Below are 23,232 nucleotides of genomic sequence, written 5' to 3'. Positions count from 1 at the left end.
GTTCAAGTTTTGGCTGTAAACAAGGATTTCAGAGAAGAGAGTGAAGAGACTGAAAAATGAGAAGATAAGAAATAGAAATTTACCTAGAGAAAATATGTGCACTCACTGCCTATATCAAAAGGTCATTTCCTTGGCTCATTACTTATACTCAACTTGTTGAAGGAAAATAGGAGTGAAAAGAACACTTTTTTGGCAAATATTTTCTCATTGTGTTCATATTAACTGCTACAATCTATAAAAAGCAGGAAACCTTTTTCATTTAGAAAACAATTCACATGACCTTCTGGCTGACAGTCAACCAGTACTGCTAAAAACAGAAGCCAAAATCATACTTAATACATATTTTGGGAGAGTATCTGTGTATTTGATGAATAAGTGATGCACAATGACTAACTGAATTTTAATAAATCGTCTCAGAAATGACTTGTGAATTTGGTCTGCATTCTTGCTTACATCTTATTTTTAATCTAGAATATTTTATAATTTTTAATTATTATGGTAGACTTAAAGTTGGAATTCTGTTTGCTCCTCCTGCTTATTTGAAAAATATTTGCGGTATAACTATTTATTACACTATAATAACAAAAGCAAAAAATGTGTTGCAGTGGTTTTGTAGTCAAACAATTGATGTTATTAAAACATATCATTGGTAGAAATATGAGGATGAATTTTGGTCTGGCACAGCATTGTTTAAAGCATATTATTATTTTCTGTAGTAATTTTGAAGGTGTATGACAAAACTATTGAACCTTTACTTCAAGAGAAAGTGCCAAAAAATATCAGAATGTTACTAAGCAGGCAAAATATTGTCTGCCTTTAGAAATATATTACAATATACTTATTTAAAAATACAATATAATATAAAAATTTATTACAAATCAAACTTCAAGCCCGAAATGTGATTTCTTATTTCCTATCCAATAAATATAATATGTAAAATAAACACATAACTTCTGTCAGTTCCATATTTCCCTCTAGATTATATCTCCATTTTAGTAGTTCTACATCAAAAGTTCTTTCAACAATAGTCAATACTCAGAGTTTCCATTTTGTTTTCTCCTACTCTTTCCTGAACCTATCCACTTTAATCTGACTCTTTACCCCAGTGCTGCTGGAAAAATGACTTATAAAACTTTCAAATGACCTCTATGTTGTTAAATGCAGTGGGCATTGAACGTGAAGAACCTTTGGCTTCAGCATTTGTCATAGGAACTCATGCCTCTTTGCTTTCTTCACTTTCCTCTCAGGATATTTACTTTATTCACTTGGTTTTCTCTTACCTTTCTGGCCTCTGCTTTACACTTAGGAAAACATTTAACAATATGCAAATATGATTAAATTTTAATAATTGTATCTTCTATATATACTCAGTCAGCCTTCTACTCTGACATTTAGAGAATCTCTTGCACTTTGTATTTGAAAATATGTACAGATTTATGCCTAGTACCTTACTTTTCTTTTTAAAATATATTTATTTTTAAGTGGTGCTGAGGATCGAACCCAGTGCCTCACACATGTGAGACAGGCTCTCTACCACTGAACTAGAGCCCCAGCCCTAGTACCTTCCTTTGTAATAACAATATAAAAAACACTATAAGTGTCTATGTGTTAAAAATAGAATATAAAGTACATTGTATTCATTATGAAGGTGTTGTATGAATGAGTGGATAACCATGAATGAATCATACCAATATGCCAAAACATGGATGACTTTTAGAAATATGTTAAGTCAAAAAACAAGTCCCTGAAAACATTCTTAACTTAAAAATTAAATATTATGATGCTTTGAGATAAGTTTATGTATGATTATAGTTTTAGAAAAATAATGAATAGGGGTAATTACAGTCACAACATAGGGATGCTTGTTCCTGTGCTGCTATGGTTTTGATAATTATCCTCCAAAGATCCACGGTGTTAAACACTTAGTCCCAAATATGGTATTTTCGGAGGTGGTAGGATCTTTTGGAGGTGGGACCATACACCCCTTAAGTAATTGCGGATATACTCTTGAGGGAGATTGTGGGATCCCTACTTTTGCTCTCTCTCTCTTTGGTTTCTGGCTTACAAAGTCAGCAGTTTGCTCTAGGTGCCTCATCCCTTCCATCTGATACTCCTACCAAAGATCTAAAGCAATGGGTCCATACCATCTTGTACTGGAACCTCCAAAACTGTGAGACAAATAAACCTCTCCTCTCTTTCTTTCTTTAATTGTAGTGCTATTAATCAAGCACTGGATCTCACTTATGCAAGTCAAATGGTTTCTACTCTACCACTGAGTTTATATTCCCATCCCTGAAATAAACCTATTCCTATTATAAGTTTATGATCACATATATTTAATTATAGTGACAGAAAGCGGACTCATATACTAATACAGTAAAGTCAGAGTGAGAATATGGAAACTCAGAGGAATGGAATTGATTCCCATTTTATTCTGCTGCATTTTGTGTATAAAACTTAATAATTATTATATATACAATGTATTTCAAAAGAGAATGTGAGGGAATATAGGAAATTCATGTAAAAATATATTTGAATGCATTTAGTTAATACTAGTATTCCAACAAATGCGGTATGACTATTTGTTGTTTTACATATTAATTTTTTTTTGGTTGAGTATTTTTCAATGATTACATTTCACCCAGAAATAATTTCACTTTTTCAATTTGAAAATACTATCTGAAAGTACATTAAATAAGATTGCTGTGTTGGGATCATGCAATTTTTAATATAACCATAATTTTAGATTATTTTATATATACATAAATGTGTATATATAATATAGTTATTTATATATGTGTATATATATACACATATATACATATATGTGTGTATATATATTTCTATATAAGGCTATTACATATATATCAATCAAATAGGCATTTTGATGATGCCATTTTACAGAACAGATAGTGAAAGTTTACAAAGTGTAACTGACTTTATATGAAATATTTCTAATCAATTATTATACTATGTACATTTTGCTTTCAGAAAGTCAGTACTCTTTTACTAAAAGCAGGCAAATAGAAATAAATCTTTTCACAGATTTGATGTGAAAGACTGAATAAATATAATCCATGGAAAAAAGTTAAAACTTGCTTATTTTCATTTCTTGTTCTATGTTTTAACCCCAACCCTAATGGTTTAATTTAGTCTGTTTGTGGTTTTTTTTTTTCACCCAAAACAGCCTTAATTCTTTTGTCAACTTGCCTAGTATAAACAATAGATAGTTGTGTATACTATTGAATCCTTGCCTTCCTCAGATTTGAAAGAGCCTTTTATGTTCACAAAAAAGTTTTAGAAATCGGGTCTGTCCTTGAGATCTATCCACTCATTAACGTGGATACTCCAAAGTGAGTGATGATATCTAAAGAGAAGACTCATTAACTGCCTAAGGTGCATCAAAATTTAATTGACTTTTTTCTTAATTCACTTGTGTACGCAATGGCAACCCACTAAGTCTTCAGTAGATTAGAAGGTTGAGGATGGGGATACTAACCACAATAGAACATCTTTCAAAACTTATCTGCAAGAAAACAAAATTTTCTATATTCCATTTCTGTTTTCTGGGCTCTTTTCTATATAAGGCTATTACCAAAATCATAGTTGAAAAATATTCATATTACAGAAACATAAGGAAAACATAATATTGCTTCACTTTATTTACTGAATAAATAGTTGTTTATATCACATATGCAATTTCTGCAGACAACTATACACACAAACCATCTATCAGGCAGCCAAGCCTCTGAATTTCCCTGACATTTTGTTGTGCAAGAAAGATAATTAGGATATAAGGACTGCTTCCAGCTCCAAAGGGAGAAATCTACAGAGCCAGCAAATTGGATTGAGTTCTATCATTCTCAATCTAACCTTTATGACAGCCTAGAGACAGGGACAGGAGAAGAAATATCATCAAGGAGAGTTAAATCACCAGAGTGCACTGCCATAAAATATACCCTGTGGTTGTTTGTTTCTATGATCTAATTAGCCATTTAGATATTTTCTAATAATTTTCATGGGGAAGATGTTCTCTACCTTATTATACCTACAGGAAAGGAGATGGATGATTGCATGTCATTGAAAAGAGCAGAAAGTAGGAAGAGGAAAATTTGTATCATGAGTGTTAAAAACTTGGATGGGAAATTCATGAAGCCAAAGAAAAAAAGAAGGAGACATAAGATAAATTATGTAAGAAAAGAACTATACTGACCTTGCAGGAACATTGAGGGGACACTGCCAATATTTCTGAAGGAAGGTCTAAACCTTACATATATGGGAATTAAAGCTAAAGATTGCTGCTTATTCATTCATTACTATCCCTAGTTTACATCCTTTAGGTTTGTGAATTCTATGGTTATGTCAAGAATCAAGCAAGTTTGTATAACAAATAAGAAATTGTGACAAATTATTTCATATTTATCCCTCACTTAATGGCGAAAATGCTGGTTAATTGCTATTCAACAGAGTGATCAAAACAAAAGTTCAGAAAATTTAACCATAACCATGGTAATAATGTATATTCTATAATTATTGTCAAAAATGTATAAAAATACATCATGAATAGTCACATAGTAAAGGATGGGTGCAGATATTTTATTATAGAACCAAAGAGAAAGAATAGCATTTTCTCTAACTTGAACAAGTACTCATTTTTTAAAAAAATTATTGAAAGATGCTTAATTATAATTATGCCCAAAGGCATCCAGCTGGGACAGATGTCATTTCTAGGACTCCTTAAAATATATAAAATCTAGTTTTTAATACCTTTAAGGGAACAAAATGAGCCTAATCTCCTTCATACCTGACAAAGTGTAGGCCTAATTATAAAGGCTAACACTCAAACTTCAGAAGAAAATACAGTAGAATTTTTTTCATCTTTGGGTAAACAAATATTTATCATATGACATATAAAGCACTCACTAAATGAGTTATTAATTAATTGTACTTTGTTAAAAACTTTGACTCATCAAAAATAATATAAGGAAGTAAACAAGAATGTTACAGATGCAATAATAAAGTTGCACAGTATGTATCTGTCAAAGATATGAGCTAAAGATAGACTTATGATTCAATAATATCCAGCCTAATCAATCAATGTAATTAAAAATAGGCAAAATTATTTCAATGGACACTTCATAAGGGTATATAAGTAAGTGGTCAAGAAACACATGATCAATATAACAATTACCACAAAAATACAAACTACAAATCTAAAATAAAGGTTGCAATTTCAAATGGCAGGAGAGATATGGAGCAAACCAAACTCTCATACAACAATAGAGTATAAAATAAGAAAAACAGCTTTGGAAAAATTTTTGGCAGTTTTTTATGCAATTAAATCTAGATCTATCCAATGACCAAACAATTCTGTTCCTGGCATTTATATTTCTTCATTAATGTTCTTGAGTCTTTATTCAGAATAGCTCATACTTCAAATAATGCAAATATTCATTATTTAATGTTATTGAGGAACAAAGAGGAACAAGTTGCTGATACACATAACAATGAAAAGGAATCTCAAAAATATTATGCTAAGTGAAAAAGAACCAGACACAAGACTGCCTATTATATCAATGAAATTCCATGACTGTTAGAAAGAATTAAAGTAATTCACACAAAACAAATAAGTACAGTGGTTATTTTGGGAGATACCTATTACTGGAAAGAGATAAAATAAAATTTTCTGGGAGGATAAAAATGTTCATATATTAAGTAGTTTGCATGCTACATGAGTTTATATATATTTTGTATATAACAGTTAAGTAAAAAAAACATTTACTTAACTGTGCATTTAAGATTTGAATATTGATTTATTGAAAAATATGTGCCTCAATTTAAAAAATTATATTTTAATAATGAATTTTTGTTGCTTCAAAATGAAACTCAATTGTTTTTATTTTAATCATCAGTGAAAACAAGATGTCTATGAATAATCATATCTTCCAAAGATTTGAACCTACTGACTTAGGGTTTTCTGTGAGCCATAAGAGAAAAAAATTGTTGAGAAAATAAAATAAGGTAGGACAACGCTATATAATCATTTACACATCCTATTTACAACTGTACAAAGTAATCTCAATTCTCAGGATTTATTTTCATTATTATTAAAGTATATAGGCTGAGATTATAAATTTAAAGTTAGAAAATAACTTCATACTATAGTTTTGATTTATTTGAAGGTCTAAACTATTTATAATAGATTTAGTCACAGCTCATTTTTATGATATTCATATTTTCAAGTTTGAATTTTAAATTACACCAATTAATAATAAATATATGATAGGAAGAGAGGTAAGGAATCTAGACTGCTATTTTTTAATGTCACTGGTTATTCAAAGTAAAAATCTCAGGAATCAAAGAGTAGCATAAAAAGGAATCACCCTGATGTAACTGTCATGGTTTAGATATGAGATGTCCACCAAATGTTCATTTGTGAGACAATGCAAGAAAGTTTAGAGGTAAAATGGTGGGCATATGTGAACCTTAACACAATTAATGCAATAATCCACCTGAATTGATTAGCTAGGTGATAACTATAGGCTGGTATCTTGTGGCTGGTAGAGATAGATCACTGGGTTCACTGGAGTATTGCCTTTGAGGTAGATATTTTCCTCTGATGAGCAAAGCTCTCTCCCCTTCTGGATTGCCATGTTATGAGCTTCTTGCCTCTGTAACACCCTGGTGATATAATATTCTGATTCATCTTAGGTCCAGAGCAATGGAGTTGGCTATCTATGGAAAGAGACATCTGAACTGTGATCCAAATAAACTTTTCCTCTACATTGCTCTTCTCAGGTCTTTTGGTCACAATAACAAAAAAAACTGACCAAAACAGAAATTGGTAATGAGAAGCAGCATCATTGCTGTGACTAAATTAACCATGTGGTTCAGAAGTTTTGGAGCCAATTTGTTGGGGTAAGAATTTTGAAAAGTCTAGAAATACAAGCTGGAAAGGATTTAGGATGTTGCACTCAAAACTTACTGGGTGATACTGGTGGGAATTCAGATGACTAGAATGCTCACAGGACAGTGGACAGTAAAGACAGGGCTCAAGAGGTTATTAGCAGGAGAACTCTCCTGTAAATTGGACTAGTAGCTGTTTATGTTACACCCTGTCAAAAATGTTGTCTTCATTTTGCTCATGTCCTGAGACTTAGTAAGGCTGAATTTAAAAGTGATGTGCTAATTAATCTGGCAGAGGAAATTTCAAGATAGCACAGCATTTGAGTAGTAGCCTGGATATTGCTGGCAATTTTTGGCCATGTTTACTGTAATAATCAGGAGCTAAACACAGAGGAGAAAGACTGAAAAACTTGAATTTTTGTCAGAAAAGTATGAGTAAAACCGGGACCAAGGAAGGTGTGACCAAGAGTATAGCTACTAAAGAGATGGAAATACTTTACTCAGAAATGACAGGACACCTTGAGGTCATCTCAAGAATTGACAAGACCTTTAAGAGACCCTGAAAACAACCTGCTTTCACACAGGGGACTAGGAAATTATTTTACTATGTTCAGCCATACAGGTGCTCAAAGGCTCCTGTAATCAGAGTCCCAGCATGTTTGCAATTGCTTCAGGTGACAGCAGACCTTAGTATCAACCACGTGGTGCTGATTCTGCAGGATTTTAGGATGCTATAGTTAACAGGTCTTGAAGGTTTTCACCAAGATTTCAAAAGAATACCTGGGAGGCAGAATCTTTTTGGCTGTCCCTGAGAGGGTGATGTATAAAAAGGTAAAACAGAAAAGCTGAAGTGGAGACCCTTGAAATTAAGAGATGCCAGTAACCTGAGACATCTATTGAGAAAAGCTTCAGGAATAGAACAGAAACAAGCCAAGAAAGGAGACCATATGGGCTTCAATCAGCAAGGCCATAGAGGCAGAGCCACACAAACGTTTGGACCAAAAAATATGATACTATATGGCCTAGATGCTGGCTATGGAGCTATAGAACTTGTTTGCCCAGCCAGATTTTGGTCTTGCTTTAGATTAATCAATTCTTTCAACATCCCCATTTCTACTTTGTTGAATGGAAATGTTTACTCTGTGCCATTATATATTGGATATATGTAACTTGCTTTTGATTTTTATAGGACTCACATTAAAAGTCCACCTTGGATCTCAGGAGACTTAGGACATGGACTTTTGGGAAATACTAAAACTATTAAGACTGTGGGTACTCTTGGAAATGCACTAAATGTATTTTGCATAGTGATGTGGTCATGAGCTTTTTAGTGCCAGGGGGCAGGATATTGTAGTTTAGATATGAAATGTCCTTCAAAAGTTCATGTGTGAGACAATGCAAGAAAATTTAGAGGTAAAATGTTAAGTTATGAAGGGCCTTAAATTAAATAGTGCGTTATTGAATGGATGAACTTGATAATGGTAAGTAGGATGCACCTGGAGGGGGTAAGTCACTGAAGGCATGCCTTTGGGTATATATTTTTGTCTCTGGTGAGCAGAGCTCCCTGCATCCTGATTGTCATGTTCTGAGTTGCCTGCCTCTGCCATGATGTTCTGATCCTGCTTTCCAATAGAGTCAGCTGTCTATGTATTAAAGATCTTGGAAATCATGAGACCACATAACCTTTTTTCTTCTCTAATAATATTGTGAGGTCTTTTGGTCACAGAAATGAAAAATTTGACTAAAAAGTAAGTATGGTTGAGATTTAGATACAAACATCTTAGATAAAAATGCACAAATGTACACAGACACAAATGTACAAGCTATCATATTATATGATTTTATAGATGCTTTGCAGACTGCTTTTTTTATTTTAGCCAGTAATATGTTGTGAGTCACTTTCCTGCCCATAAAATATTAAGATATATTTTCTAATTAATGTATTGTCTTTATTTGTTAGTAACCACTTTCTCCTTTTAAACATTCTTGATTTTTCTATTTTACAAAATTATAAATAAAAATAGTAAAACAGCAAAGAAAAGCTATGCCTAAGCCAGGAGTGGTGAAGCATGCCTGTAATGCCAGCAGCTTCAGAGGCTGAGACAGGAGGATCATGAGTTCAAGGCCAGCCTTAGCAAAAGTTAGACACAAAGAAACTCAGTGAGACAGTTTATAAATAAAATACAAAATTGGGCTGGGGATGTGGCTCAGTGGTGAATGCACTTGTGCTCAATCCCTGGTACAATTAATCAATCAATCAATCAATCAATAAAAATCTATGCCTAATTTGGAGAAGGGAATATTTTATTTTATTTTTTTATTCTTTTTTTATTGGTTGTTCAAAACATTACAAAGCTCTTGACATATCATATTTCATACATTAGATTCAAGTGGGTTATGAACTCTCATTTTTACCCCAAATACAGATTGCAGAATCACATCGGTTACACATCCACATTTTTACATAATGCCATATTAGTGACTGTTGTATTCTGCCACCTTTCCTATCCTCAACTATCCCCCCTCCCCTTCCCTTCCATCTTCTCTCTCAAGAAGGGAATATTTTAAATATTTTATTTATAATAAATTCCTAGCATATGTTTAAACAATGTTTGACACTTTATGCAATTATCCTTCAGAAATCATGAATAAACTGGTATTCCCATTCCTTTTTTAAAAAATAACTTTATTTTATTTATTTATTTTTTTATTTTTATATGGTGATGAGGATCAAATCCAAGGCCTTGCATGTGCAAGGCAAGCATTATACTCCTGAGCCATAACCCCAGCCCCTGGTATTCCTATTTCTTATGTGACAAAATAACTAAATATCTTTATCAAAATGCAGTGTTTTCAGTGTTTATAATAGTTTTGGTAAATTTTATATTTGAAAATGTTACTTTTGTTTGCTTTTTTCTGATAATGACATCTGTTTTTACTGTTTTCTTATTGTATATTAGAATTTTAGCATTTTTTGTGCATTCTTCTCTGCATATGATTATATTTCTCATGTTATTTTTTAAAAGTTATTTATATTAATTATATCAAGCCTTGGTATTTTATACATTTTATAAGTAATTTCTTCTTGTTAGTTACTTAGAATTTTATTTTGCTTGAAGTCTAATTTGATCATTAAACTCTCAATTGGGTGTTGTGGCACAAACCTGTAATTCCAGCAACTCTGGATACTGAGGCAGGAGGAGGATCACATGTTCAAGTTCAGCCTTGGCAATTTAATGAGACTTAATCTCACAAAGTGGGGAGGGTGCTGAGGATGTGGCTCAATGAATAAAGCACCCAAGGCTTTAACCCTAGTACTCCCCACCCCTATCAAAAATTGTTTGAATTCTCTACTATTAGAGAACATGGACTAGTGGGGAGGGGAAGATGAGGGAATTGGAAAAACTGGGCAATTGCAATTAGCTAAATTATGTTATATTGTGTGCATGCATTTATGTGTAACAAAAAATTGTACCCCTTTGTACAATTATAATATACCATAAAAATATTTTAAAAATAAGTAAACTCTCTACTCTTGCATTTAATTATTTTCCTGGTTGTTATGTTGTGATGGGATGGTTCAATGAATAATTATATCATTTTTTTTCAAGTAACCCAAAATATATTAAGAGATTTGAACAGAATCTCTACAGTTTCAAAAGTTGAGATATTTACAAATATAGTCATTTTACTCATAAACACAGTGTGGTTCTCTGCTTTTCATCTCTATGTCATTAGGCACTAATTTTTTATTATAACATCTGTAGGATACTTATGGAGTTTATTTTTAACTGTTTTGCTATACTAACTTGGGGTCTATTTGTGGTAGAATATATATATTTTTTATTTTTCCATATGATGGTTGATGTGATACTGACACTGGTCAACACTCCAACTTTTTTTTAATCCTATAGATTTCCAGTAAATTATCTAATCTATAATCAAAATTTGGTATAGTTTTAAATATTTGGAACTAATGTTTCTATGTCTACATCATTTTAGTTTCTATAATTCATTCATTTTAGTTAATTGTATGATAGCTCCTGTTTCCTTGCTCTGCTTCAAATTTTAATGAAATAGAAATTATAATTATATTGTACTAAATTAACATAAGTGAAACTGACCATCCATAGCCTCTATTTAAATAAAAGCTAAAGTTAGCCTTATTGTTATTTAGTTTAAGAGATTAAAAGATATTCTTTACCATATTTTGGAATTACATCTCTAGTTTTATTGTAGGAATATTATAAAGAATGTATAGTCAAAATTTTCAAATGATTTTGTGACATCAATTTAGCTGTTTTTACGATCTGAATTGGTAAAATTAAATAAAAATACACACATGTATATATGTATATGCATATATACAATAAAATGTTATTAAATCAGTGTTACATTCTTTTTTTTGCAAATTGGGTCTTAATATGATGTCTGGGATTATGGTTTTGAGGTGAGGTATCCCTCAAACTCTCATGTGTGAGACAATGCAAGAAGGTTTGGAGGAAAAATGATTTGGTTTCAGCCTTAACCTCATCAGTAAATTGATCCCTAATGGGATTAACTGAGTGGTACTGGTGCTAGGTGGGGTGTATGTATTTTTGTATCTGGCAAGTAGAGACCACTCTCTCTGCTCTCTGATCATCATGTGAGCTGCTTAGCTCTGCTGTACTCTTCAGCCATGATATCTTGCCTCATCTTGAGTCCCAAGGTATGGAGCCTGCTATCTATGGACTAAGACCTCTGAAACCATAAGTCCCAAAATATACTTCCTCCCCTAAAATTGTTCTGGTCAGAGCTTTTTGTCACAGTTGGCAAAAGCTGACTAAATCATCCAGGATGCATTTGAACTCCTGGGCTCAAGCCATCTTCCTGCCTTAACCTTCTAACTAAGTGGGACTTACAGATATATGTCACCTTACTCCCTCAGTGTTATAATGATGATACATTATTCTTGTATTATAATTTGTTTTGTTTGTTGATGCATTTGTCTTTAAAAGGAGCTAATAGAAACAGATTATACTCATAAGAAATATGAATGTCAACAGGGATAAGGAAAATTTTAACACTGATAATTTCCCATTTTTCAAGAATTTAAAAATAAAAAAAAAATATTTACTCCAGTATGTTTCTGAGAAGTTATACTATTAGGCGTTCTATTTTCCTTACTTTTATCATATTTGTAGTCTCTACTTCCTTTAAATAGTTTAAATTTTTGTATAAAGTGTCTTCTTAAAATATAAAACCAGAATTTTATATAATGGTATTGACTTTATATAATGTTATTGACTTTATATAATGACATTGAATTTTATATAATGATATACTATGTAATTCTTGATATTTTCCCCATATCAACTTATCTCACAAAATTCATAATATCAATAAATTACAACTTGTTGTTGGAATTGACAGAACCTGTTCTTCAGGCAGCTTAAATGACCCTTTGAGATTATAACAGGGTCATGAATTGTGAAAATTAGAAAACTGTGCCCCCACTAGTGGGAGGAATTGAAGAAAAGATCCCTGTTTGTGAATGTATTACATAAAAGTTCTCCTTTCCCCTGTCTGACTCAGGCACAGTACTTCTCCACTGACACAGTACTCAGAGGCACATACAGCAGAGGCTGGAATGCTCAGCCCAGGCCTGGCAACCCTGTGAGGTGTGGGTGACTCCCCTTAACAGGGTTGGCAGTGGCCCAAGTTTTATCACATTTCCACTGGAAAGCTTTTGAAACTCACTGATGAAACCCAGTTTTAGGGCTGGGGTTGTGGCTCAGTGGTAGAATGCTTGCCTCACATATGTGAGGCACTGGTTTCAATTCTCAGCACCACATATAAATAAACAAAATAAAGGTTCATCAACAACTAAAAAAAAAAGAGAAAGAAAGAAAAAAAAAAAAAGAAACTCAGTCTTTACAGAGGTCACCAGACCTTGGTCTATTATACCACTTGTCTGCCTTCCTTATTTACATATTTTCACATGTGGGCTACAGAACTACAATCTTTGCACAGGTTGCTCCTTTCTCTTAGAAATCTCTTGTTACTATCATGTATTCCAAGATTTCCCTGATTCTCTTGTCTCTTGTGACATATTTAAAATAGAAAACTTTCTTCACCTCAACCAGCTAAATTATTTCTGTACAGCAGGTTCTTTATGGTTTAATATTGTCTGCCTCTGCCAATAAGATTTTTGTTATGTTTACATTTACATTTAATTTTCATTTTCTATCTTTACCTACTTCTTTACTTGAAACATTATTAATTCATATATATTTTTATAATTCAAGAACATAAACTTTATTCAGTAATTATGATACTTTGACCATGAATTTGTGAGCTATCTTCTTTTTCAATGACAAATTTAGGAGTAATTTATTTAGAAGATCAAGCATTCTTTAAAACGTAACTTTGATTTTTAACAGTAAAATAAGAAGTATGAATGGGACTATTATGATACAGTGATTGATTTTTGTCAGTCTGGCCTTGGCCTTCACATTGCAATTAGCATAGATGATGGTAAAAATGGAATGGTCTTTATCCAGAATACTTCTCACTAAAGGTATGCAAGACTTTGGGGAAAGTTTTGGCTTTCTTGGGTAGTTACACATTAATAGAGTCATTATTACCTGAGAGAAACAAACCCACTTTTGCTTAAGCCACAGTAGGTCAGTTTTTCTATTACAACCAAATATGGTCCACAATATGCCCTATCCAAATAGGAGTGAGGAGCCTACAGTAACATTCAAGAGACATAACAAAGGAAAGTCTTTCTAGTTAACTTTGTGAAAATATACTGCTGCCTTGGTTTTATTAGTAAAATAATCATTATCTTCTACAGAAAGAGATTAAAAAATATATTTTATGAGTTTTCAAATGCATTTGAGTTACACATGTAAACATTAAAAAAATTAAGCAGTAAAAAAAAATCTGGCTTGATGGCTTTCTAAAATTAAAAGATATGGAAAGAATCTCTAAACAGTGTACCTCATTATAAACAATTTTAAAATTCTTTAACTACTTGGGTAGAAAAGAATAACCAAGATTTTATAAGACATAAATAAGTGGGGAAATGTTTTTATCACAAGACAAATATTTATATATTCAATATGAATAAATTATACAAGACATCAAGAAAGACAGTGGCATATAGACACAAGGAATTAATAGAGCAAAATAAGTGTAGTTTCAAAAAACATGGGAAAATGTTAGAACCTATAATAATTAAATATATGAAAATAAGGTAATTAAACTGAGAATGAAAGACATAAGACTGCTAAGACTAAATGCAAATAGAGTATACTCATCTACTCACAATAGTACTCATTAACATAAGCTTTTGGAAAGCAGAGTAGTAATATGAAAAATATTACTTTTGGCTTTTCAAATATTTATCCTGTTCCTAAGGAACTAATCTAAGATATAGAAAGTATTTACTTTTGAAGATGCTGATATCTGAACTAATTATGACAAAAACCCAAAATATCTTACAACAGAATAATTAAATGACTTATAGTATACTTATGCAAATTGATGCTTCTAAAAATTCTAATCATATCTGATATACATATAATATGGACATAAATTACATATATAGGATGATTCTAACTACTTGAATATGTCCATCTCTACCTCATGATATAGGTGTTTGTTTGTTTGTTTTTAGTTCATGGTATACTTTTCTTATTGAGGATATGCTATTGGTATAAACAAAGTAAACAAATTGTATAATACTTTGTGCATAAAAACAGACAAATGCTGTTTTAAATACACAAACATTCATTCTATGCTAAAGTTATTACCAAGAAAGGAATGTAATGGTGCCTTGCTGAAAGCATTCATTCAATTACCAATGTCAATTTTATTTACTAAATTAAAAATGTATAGGAAATAAGCAGGATATAAGAAGTTTAGAAGTATAGAACTGGTTACAAATCCCAATGTGTCTCTGTATTTATAAAGATGACATCTTTTCTGCATTATGGCAAAGCAACTACAGCAAGCTGTTTTTACAAAACCTTGGAACTCGTGAGAAGTAACAAAAAATAAGTTTCAATTTCTGGAAGAAAGAGAACAGCAGACCTACCATAAGGACATGCATTAAGTGAGAATGTGATCCCATGTGAGAGAAACAAAAAGCTGGAAAACAGTGAGTCAAAGAAACAGATGCAAACATGAATCTAACTCTGCCAGCAGCAGTTTCAACTTCTAATCAAACAGTAGATTTTGCATGTAAATACAGTCTGGTAGAGGCTGAAGGTTACACATTGGATTTTTTTCCCCAGTTGTGCTAACTAAAATAAGCTATATCATTAGCAACTGTATTTCTTTAAGCACAAAGAGCAACAGATAGATGCATTAAACATCTTACAGTGAACAGAATGTTTTAAAAGTACATATTAGAACACAGTCTATAAAACAAATAGCAAGAATATATTTGTAGATTATCTTTCCATTATTTTATATTTTATTGTATTTGAAAATAAATATTTAATGTTTAAATATTTAATAAATAAATATTTAAGATAAATAAGTATTTTCAAATACATGTAATACTTATATTTTCAAATACATATAATATCATTTTCATGATTTATCTTATCAAATTTTATGAAATGAAGCAAAGAAAAATATTTTAATTTTACATATATTTTGAGGATTACAAATAATTAGTTATAACTAAAGTTAAGAGCATAAAATCTGAATTGAGCTAAATTTGTTTTGTTTTGATGGCCCTGCTTCATGCTACTTTCAACAATACTAACCTTGGGCAAGTAGTTAAAGCCTCATTTTCCCAGTTGTAAAATGATGAGAATGATAACAGTAATTATTTCACACCATTTGGGAAGAGAAGAAGTTAAATACTGTGTTTAATACAAAACATCTAGTAGTGTCGGGTACAGAGAAATCACTAAATAATTGCCAAGAGTTAGATTTATTGAGCTTTATTACACCGTAATCCTCATAAAATCTCTGTAAATTAAATGCTACTTTTTCCAATTTACATATTAGCAAGCAAAGAATGAGAACAATAGTTATCTCAATCTCTCAAAGTCTTTCAACATTCCAGAGGCCACAACTGTTTTTTTTAATGCAGAGATAAAATAATAATCTTCTCTAATTTGTAAGGTGACCTAGAGAGAATAGATATAACAATGCTATCAGCAATTTTATAGGAACTAGCAGATAATGTTAAGGGGATTACTTCATTTTTAGATTTATACCAATTATAGGGCATGAATTGCTGGTGTAAAGAAAATACATAATAGTCTGTGTGCTTTTTATGTGCATCCTTTTAGATGTCTCAATATTTTAGAATGTACCTTCTCTTTTTTTTTATGGCCTATAGTCTGACTGGTTATACACAGGTGTGTATAGGTAAAGAAATCAAAGGGAGATAGAAGTGAGGTGCAGAGGCAAAATGGCTAAATGGCAAAATGGCTGCTGGTCTGAGCTGCTGACTTTAATTATACCAGATTACATTCGGTTACAATGTAAAATGTTTTGCTTATGATTAGACATATGTTCTGGCCATGCAAGCAGTGGTTATCTTAAGAGTGCCTGGGAAAGACTGCAAAATATTCCAACCATGGGAAACAGGGTTCCTGTTACTCCCTGGGAGTTTGCTCACCAGAGGAGCTCTGTCCTGTATATTCCCATGGTCAGAACCCTTACATGGAAAGACCTCCCTCCCCGCCCCACACACATATGCTACTGAAGGTAAGCATGCATGCATATGTGCTTCTAGGATTTCTGTCTTGATTTAATGCTGTCATTGGCAAAAGTGGGCCAGCATTTGATAATATTTGAGATGATTTTTAACATGAGCATAAGTATATGCCATACAGGATACTTTTTTTACACAGAAGGAATTTACAGTGTAAGAGGAAGAAGAAATCAGAAATTACCAGTAAGTTAACAAACAGAAAAATAATGAATGAAAATAGACCTTACATATAATCAAGATAGTGAACATTTATTTGCATTATTTGAAATCACAACTCAAGCATTTTTAACTATCGTCCTGACAGGAAGCAGTTCACATGTGTACTAATAGGATCTTATATTCATGTGGTTGTTTCACACATGATTTCTCTATGATTGTTAAAAAAGAGTACAGTGACATGTATACATCCCCCTAGTATCACCATCTCCCAGTTTAAGCAGAGATGGCATGGAGTGCTCAAACAGCTGGTGAACAACAAACCTCACACTCTGATGTAAATCTCACCTGTGGGCCCATCATTTTCTGCACTGTATTATCTTTTTCACTACTAAAACTGGAAGAATAATAAACAAAATTTGTTTAAAATTCAAAAAATGCAAATTAATACGGAAAGCTGATGAATGTATAAAATATTAACATTGATAATCTGCCTCTTGGAAAACAGGGAAGCAAGAAAACAATATAATTGTTAGATATAAAGACAGACTCACAGAATCATAATTCAAATATAGCCAAGTATTCTTTAGTAAAAAGTCATTAATTCCTACATATTATCTGCTAAGAATGTTTTAAATTGCAAGTTGAAAACATTTACTAAAAAATAAATATCTAATTACAGGTATATTAATCGAGGACTAAAATATGTAATGCCTGATATTTTAAATTTTGGTGGAATTATAGTTGATTCATGTTTAAATTGAGTGTTTGTATAAGACACCAAAAAGTGCTTTATGTTTTTGAGATTAACTAGGTGTCAAGAAAAAATTGTGAAGAACCACTTTAATAAGAGGATACGAGCTAATTTTTACATGTTTTATGAACTAGATTAAAATTTAATGTTTTCATTTGCAGGGGCAGACACATGAATGTCCCAGTTTGTGACATAAAAGGATAAGCCATTCATATATGTGCACACATTATCTAAAATCAATGTATTTTGCCAATGTATGACTAATGTATTCATGATATTTTGTAATTGTATTTTGTATATTGTTATATATTTGCATTAGAATTGGATATATACCACTAAAAGAAACATTATATAATATGCTTTCATTTTACCAAGAGTTATTCCCATAATGAATGAAGTTTGGAGATAATAATTTTAAATCCCAAAATATGTCTAACCACTCTAAAGTGTTCACAATTCAACTTGCATTCATCTTTTTGAGAGGTAGTGATAATGTGCTAGTATTAGAAGATGAGAGATATGGAGATAATTTTTATGGAATGATGTCTTTCTAAATGAATAATAATTGGATGATCAATATGACTTTATTATAACTATATAATATGTAAAATAATTTTACCCATAAAATACATTTCTTCTCTTCTTTTATTCAAAATACACTAACCTTGTCCTAAAGTTTGTAGGATGAGGATGTCCATCATATAAGGATAAGTAGTCATATTCTTCTTCTAGTGCAAATGACTGAAAAACAATTTGTATTCTATTTCGTTCTTCTGCTATTATTACCCATGTACAGTTTGCACCATTTGGATATCCATATGGAAAACCGGGGCTTTCTATGGTGCCATTAAGTCCTTTTAACGTTCCACCACATGTATAAATAAATCCTGCAACAGAAGACAAATAAACAGATATTAATAGCATATAAAACAAAAAATAATTTAGGGGAAATACTATTTCAAAAAGTTTTTTTATATTAACAATTTTCTAAATGACATTATCAGATTTAAAAATACATATGTAACAAAATATTAGAATTATTTATCATGTTGAGGTTAATAATTATAAACCAATTGACAAAATGAAATCACCCAACATATCTGATTAATTATACATTGCATATTACAACACAACACAATTCTATCTTTAAATAGTTTACAATCTAATTGTGGAAATTTACAGAATTGAAAATTGAATGACCATAGGATATATATTTATTTTCAACAAATTAATTTTACCTTTTCTTGGCAAAGCATGATCACTTTTATGGCAGGCCGACATCTCTACCATGTAACTCATATTTATTTTTAAAAAGTGGACCCATGTCTGAACCCACCTTGATTATAAAAAAGGGATTTTTTAAATGTCTATTATGATTTTTCTAATTTTGATCAAAGCATTTGGTGCCCTTAGGGCATAATCAGATTAATTGCATCAGAATGAATCCTGAAGTTGGGGGGAAATGTATTGAACATATGGATCCTGGGCAACTGACAACAGAAGTCTTGAGTTCTACACTAACTGACTTTATGGGAGGTCTAAAAGTGATTGCAAGTGTGACTCCTGGAGATATCTAGAACACTTACTCTATTTCTTGAGGAATTAGTTTATTTAAATGTATAATATCCTATATCCTATGGTGTAATATAAAAACCCGAAGATTAATACAATGGTCAGAAAAGATAGTCCCAGGGTTTATAGAGAATACATGCTAATAAAGCTTAGACCTAGAGGCAGGTAATCAGGATCAGAAATTCTGTTCAGAACTCTTCACCCAGATATTATAAACCACATCTCTGAGTCCCATATTAACCTTAAATTCCAGGAAACTGGAACTTACAGATACCAAGCAAATTTGAGGAAAAGAACACCACATTACCCAAAACATCAGTTTTAGGAACTTGTTGTAGAAATGCAAGAAATTTAGGATTCCTTTTTGGGGGAAGAAATGAAGACATTTTATATAAGTATAGATCTTTTTGAAAAGAAACTGTGCCAGAATTTTAGAGGTCAGTTTGGTACATTGTGGCAGGTAGAAGTTCATTTTGGATGTCACACATTCATTCCTTCCTCTCTTCACAGCAGGATCTCCTGTTTGTATGGTAGTCAGATCTCCACTAAGCAGTCATATTGTCTGGTGTAACTGACTCTTGATTCTAGTGGTAAGGATTGTGGCTCAGTGCTGGATGAATAAATATAAATCCACACTCTGAGCTGTATTTAGTTCTGGGATCTACTCCTATTATCTCCATATATGGCAAAGTACTAAGCTTAAGATATGAAACATAGTTCTTGTTATTCTATTGCCAGTTTAAAATGTTACCAAGAAGTTGGATCAGGTGAAAGTTTTTTTAAAACATCAAATATCTGTATATATTCATATATTTTTGCTCATGCACCAAAAGTCAAATAGGGCATTTTATGATTTTCATAAATAAATAAATAAATAAATAAATAAATAAATAAAAGGTTCCTTTTAAATTGCTTCTTGCAGAGCAATTACTTTGAAGCCTTAGGTTAATTAGCTATCACCCATTTCTATTAGATTTCTGCCTGAACAGCTTCCAATTTGAACTTCATAACAAAATGCGAGCATGAATCCCTTTAGCTACAATCTGATCTATGGTCTGTTTTATATATTCTCAAGCCCCATAACCCTGATGGATTTGGAAAAGGGCATATGTCCTAAAATAACATGTGTGGCTTTGTCCAGTAATTTTTTTAAGGGCCTGCTGATTTATGTATTTCAAGTCCTTTTTCTTCCTTTTTACTTCTTTAAGCAAATTAGGAATCATACCTCTTTTAAGCTTTCCTATCCATCATATTTAAATTAAATATGACATTATTCATAATAATGTACATTTTTCCAACAGTAGTCTTAAAATTTGCACTAAAAAGTTATGAAAGATCAGAAATAGAGTTTTTAAAAGAGTATTAAAAAAAAAAACTTATGCCTCATAGGGTTTGTCCTTTTTATCAGTTCAATGTTTCCCTTTCTAGGCTTTTTCTAGGTACATGCACACATAACTATATTTCTGTGCATTTGAATTTTTTTCCAAATTAACTCAGTCATAATGTGTATATTTTTCTGAATCTTTATATTTATTTTTAAAATATCAGTGATATTCTCTGGTTTAGATATATACTTGTACTACATTTTTCCCCCAGTTCTGAGGACAGAACCTAGGACCTTGTGCATGCTAAGTAAGCAGTCTAACATTGAGCTATTTCATTTGCTCTACTGCATTGTTTCTTAATGACTACATAGCTACTTAGATATTGTATGCCTGTAGTATAATTTATTTTATTAATCCTTTGATACCTTTATTTTTATGCTTACAACAGCATTAAAAACCAACAGTGGAACCATATCCTTGTGTACTTATATAATATATCTTTAAGATGGAATCCAAGATATGGGACTGCTGAATTTAGATAGCTACAGCCAAGTTAATCTTAATAAATGCAATTTTTTATATGCTAATACCATAGTATGAAGTGTTTCCCACTTGCAGCCCCAATTCTGGCAACATGAGATTTGTTAAAAGGCAATTTTTACAAGGCAAATATGCTATTTTATTATTTTATTTTCCATTTATCAGATTACTTTTGATATATTTGCCACATTCTTTTCATCACTTCATAATTCTTCCCTAAGAATTGCCTGTTTAAATCATTTCCAAATTTTCAAAGGATACCTTTCCTTTTTCACCACTTTTTTAGTAAACACTTAGGTTTGTGATGATTCATTGATAATTTGTATTTGCCTTCATATGGTCACTTCTAAGTAAAACAAGTTTGCTCATTCTTTATTGCTCATTGCTCTCATAAAATCCCAACCTGTTATTGCTCTTTATTGTACATGTGGGTCATCATCTCCTTTTCTACTTATCTCCTCTGACAGTTCTTATTCCATATCCATTCATCCATTCATTACATATATTGTTAAGGTTTTGATATGAGGTGACCCCAAAAGCTCATGTGTGAGACAATGCAAGAATGTTAAGACATGAAATGACTAGAATATGAGAAAAGTAGCATATCAGTGGATTAATCCACTGATGTGGATTAACTGAGTGGTAACTATAGGCAGATAGACAAAAGACAGTAAGTTACTGGGTGTGAGCCTTTGGGAGTTCAGCTCTGTGGTGAGTGGAACTTGCTCTTGCTGACTGGTTGCCCTGTTCTGAGCTGATTTGCTATGCCACACTCTTTCACCAGGAGGTTCTGCCTCCCCTCAGACCAAAAGCAATGGAGTTGGCTGATAATTGACTGAATTTCTGAAACTGTGAGCCAAAATAACCTTTTCTTCTTGTAAGTTATTCTTGTAAAGTCTTTTGGTCACAGTGAAAAACAGCATATTAAAATATATATCATGCCTTGGGAGTAAAATGATACAAAAGACATTGTCCTAAGCTTTCTCCTGGGACCTGATGAACTAAAATGTGAGACAACAGGAATATTTAAGCTATTATTGCAGAGTAAGTTATAGTCTATGATCTGAGTAGGCACATTTTGCTAAAAGAACACATGGGAGCAAATGTTAATTTAGACAAGTTACTGAGATTTATGGAAAAATCATTTCTAAAAACTGGCAATGTAGCTTTTCACAGATTTAATCTTTGACAATTTCTGGTGCCTTATATTTTTCAAATTTTGATTATTAATTTTCACTTAAAAGAGTTGATTTATACTTTAATTATAACTAAAATTTTTATTACCAGATTTCTTGGTCAATGGGAGTTTATTTAACAATATGGGTTTTTAATTTTTTCCTTATTTCAAGCCTTTATTTTATCTTTCCTATATGTATAAAACAAAGTAGTGGCTATTTTATAAATTTTGATGGTATTTTAAAATTTATTTATTTATATATTTGGGGGGCTACCCAAGGTTGAGGACACAGTAATATTCACATTTTTGTTCACTGTCTTTAACCATTTTTAAAAACTACTGCTATTGGACTTCTATGTTCAATTGTGTTGACATGATTATTGCAAAAATTACTTGTGACCTTCTTATTATCAAAATCAGTTCATTTTTATCCTTTTTGTTGTCTTCATGCATTTGAAACTGCTGACCATTTTTTTTTCCATCTTGGAAATCTCTTCTAATTGCTTGCATGATGATATCTTCTTCCCTGATATCATAGACTTCTATTTATTTATTTATTTACTTACTTACTTACTTACTTACTTACTTATTTGAAACAGGGATTGAACCCAGGACCTCACACATTACCTCACTTTACTACTGAGCTACATTCCCACCTTTTTCATGGATTTCTAAAAGCATCCCTTTACTAGGTTTCTATCTACTACTTTGTACAGTTCTCTTGACAACCATACACATAACTTTTGACTAGGTACAGTGTAGAGTTTATGATTATAAACTATGAAAAAATACACATCTTCAATTTTATATTGCCATTTTTCTTCTAATCTGTATGCAGATGTAACATACCATTTCAAAGACTAGTCTTCATATCCTCTAGGATTCTTCTTATTCTCTAATTTCATCAGTACATTCTTTAAACTCTCTCACATCTATCTCTCATCCTTCTTTGTTTTTCTATTTCAAATCCTTTGGCTTTCATTCAGTTGTTCCTCATATGCTGCCTGGAGCATTTTAGCAGTATCTAATCCACCCTGCTGGTCTTTGTGAGCTCCAGTATCCACATTGATGCTAAAGT

General features: G+C 31.7%; 1 protein-coding gene across 3 annotated transcripts in view; it reads right to left on the bottom strand.

The window, feature by feature from the left end:
- The window catches only part of Csmd3 (CUB and Sushi multiple domains 3), a 1,110,517-nt gene that overhangs the window by 966,710 nt on the left and 120,575 nt on the right, over positions 1 to 23,232 (bottom strand). For all 3 annotated transcript variants that reach the window (XM_026384530.2, XM_026384531.2, XM_026384532.2), the window contains exon 2: positions 18,205 to 18,427. In XM_026384530.2, the coding sequence (XP_026240315.2) occupies positions 18,205 to 18,427 (223 nt within the window). The remainder of the gene's footprint in view (positions 1 to 18,204; positions 18,428 to 23,232) is intronic.

The sequence above is a fragment of the Urocitellus parryii genome, chromosome 7 (genome assembly GCF_045843805.1).
Source record: "Urocitellus parryii isolate mUroPar1 chromosome 7, mUroPar1.hap1, whole genome shotgun sequence".
NCBI classification, from domain to species: domain Eukaryota; kingdom Metazoa; phylum Chordata; class Mammalia; order Rodentia; family Sciuridae; genus Urocitellus; species Urocitellus parryii.
This window is presented reverse-complemented; position numbering and strand designations above follow the sequence as displayed.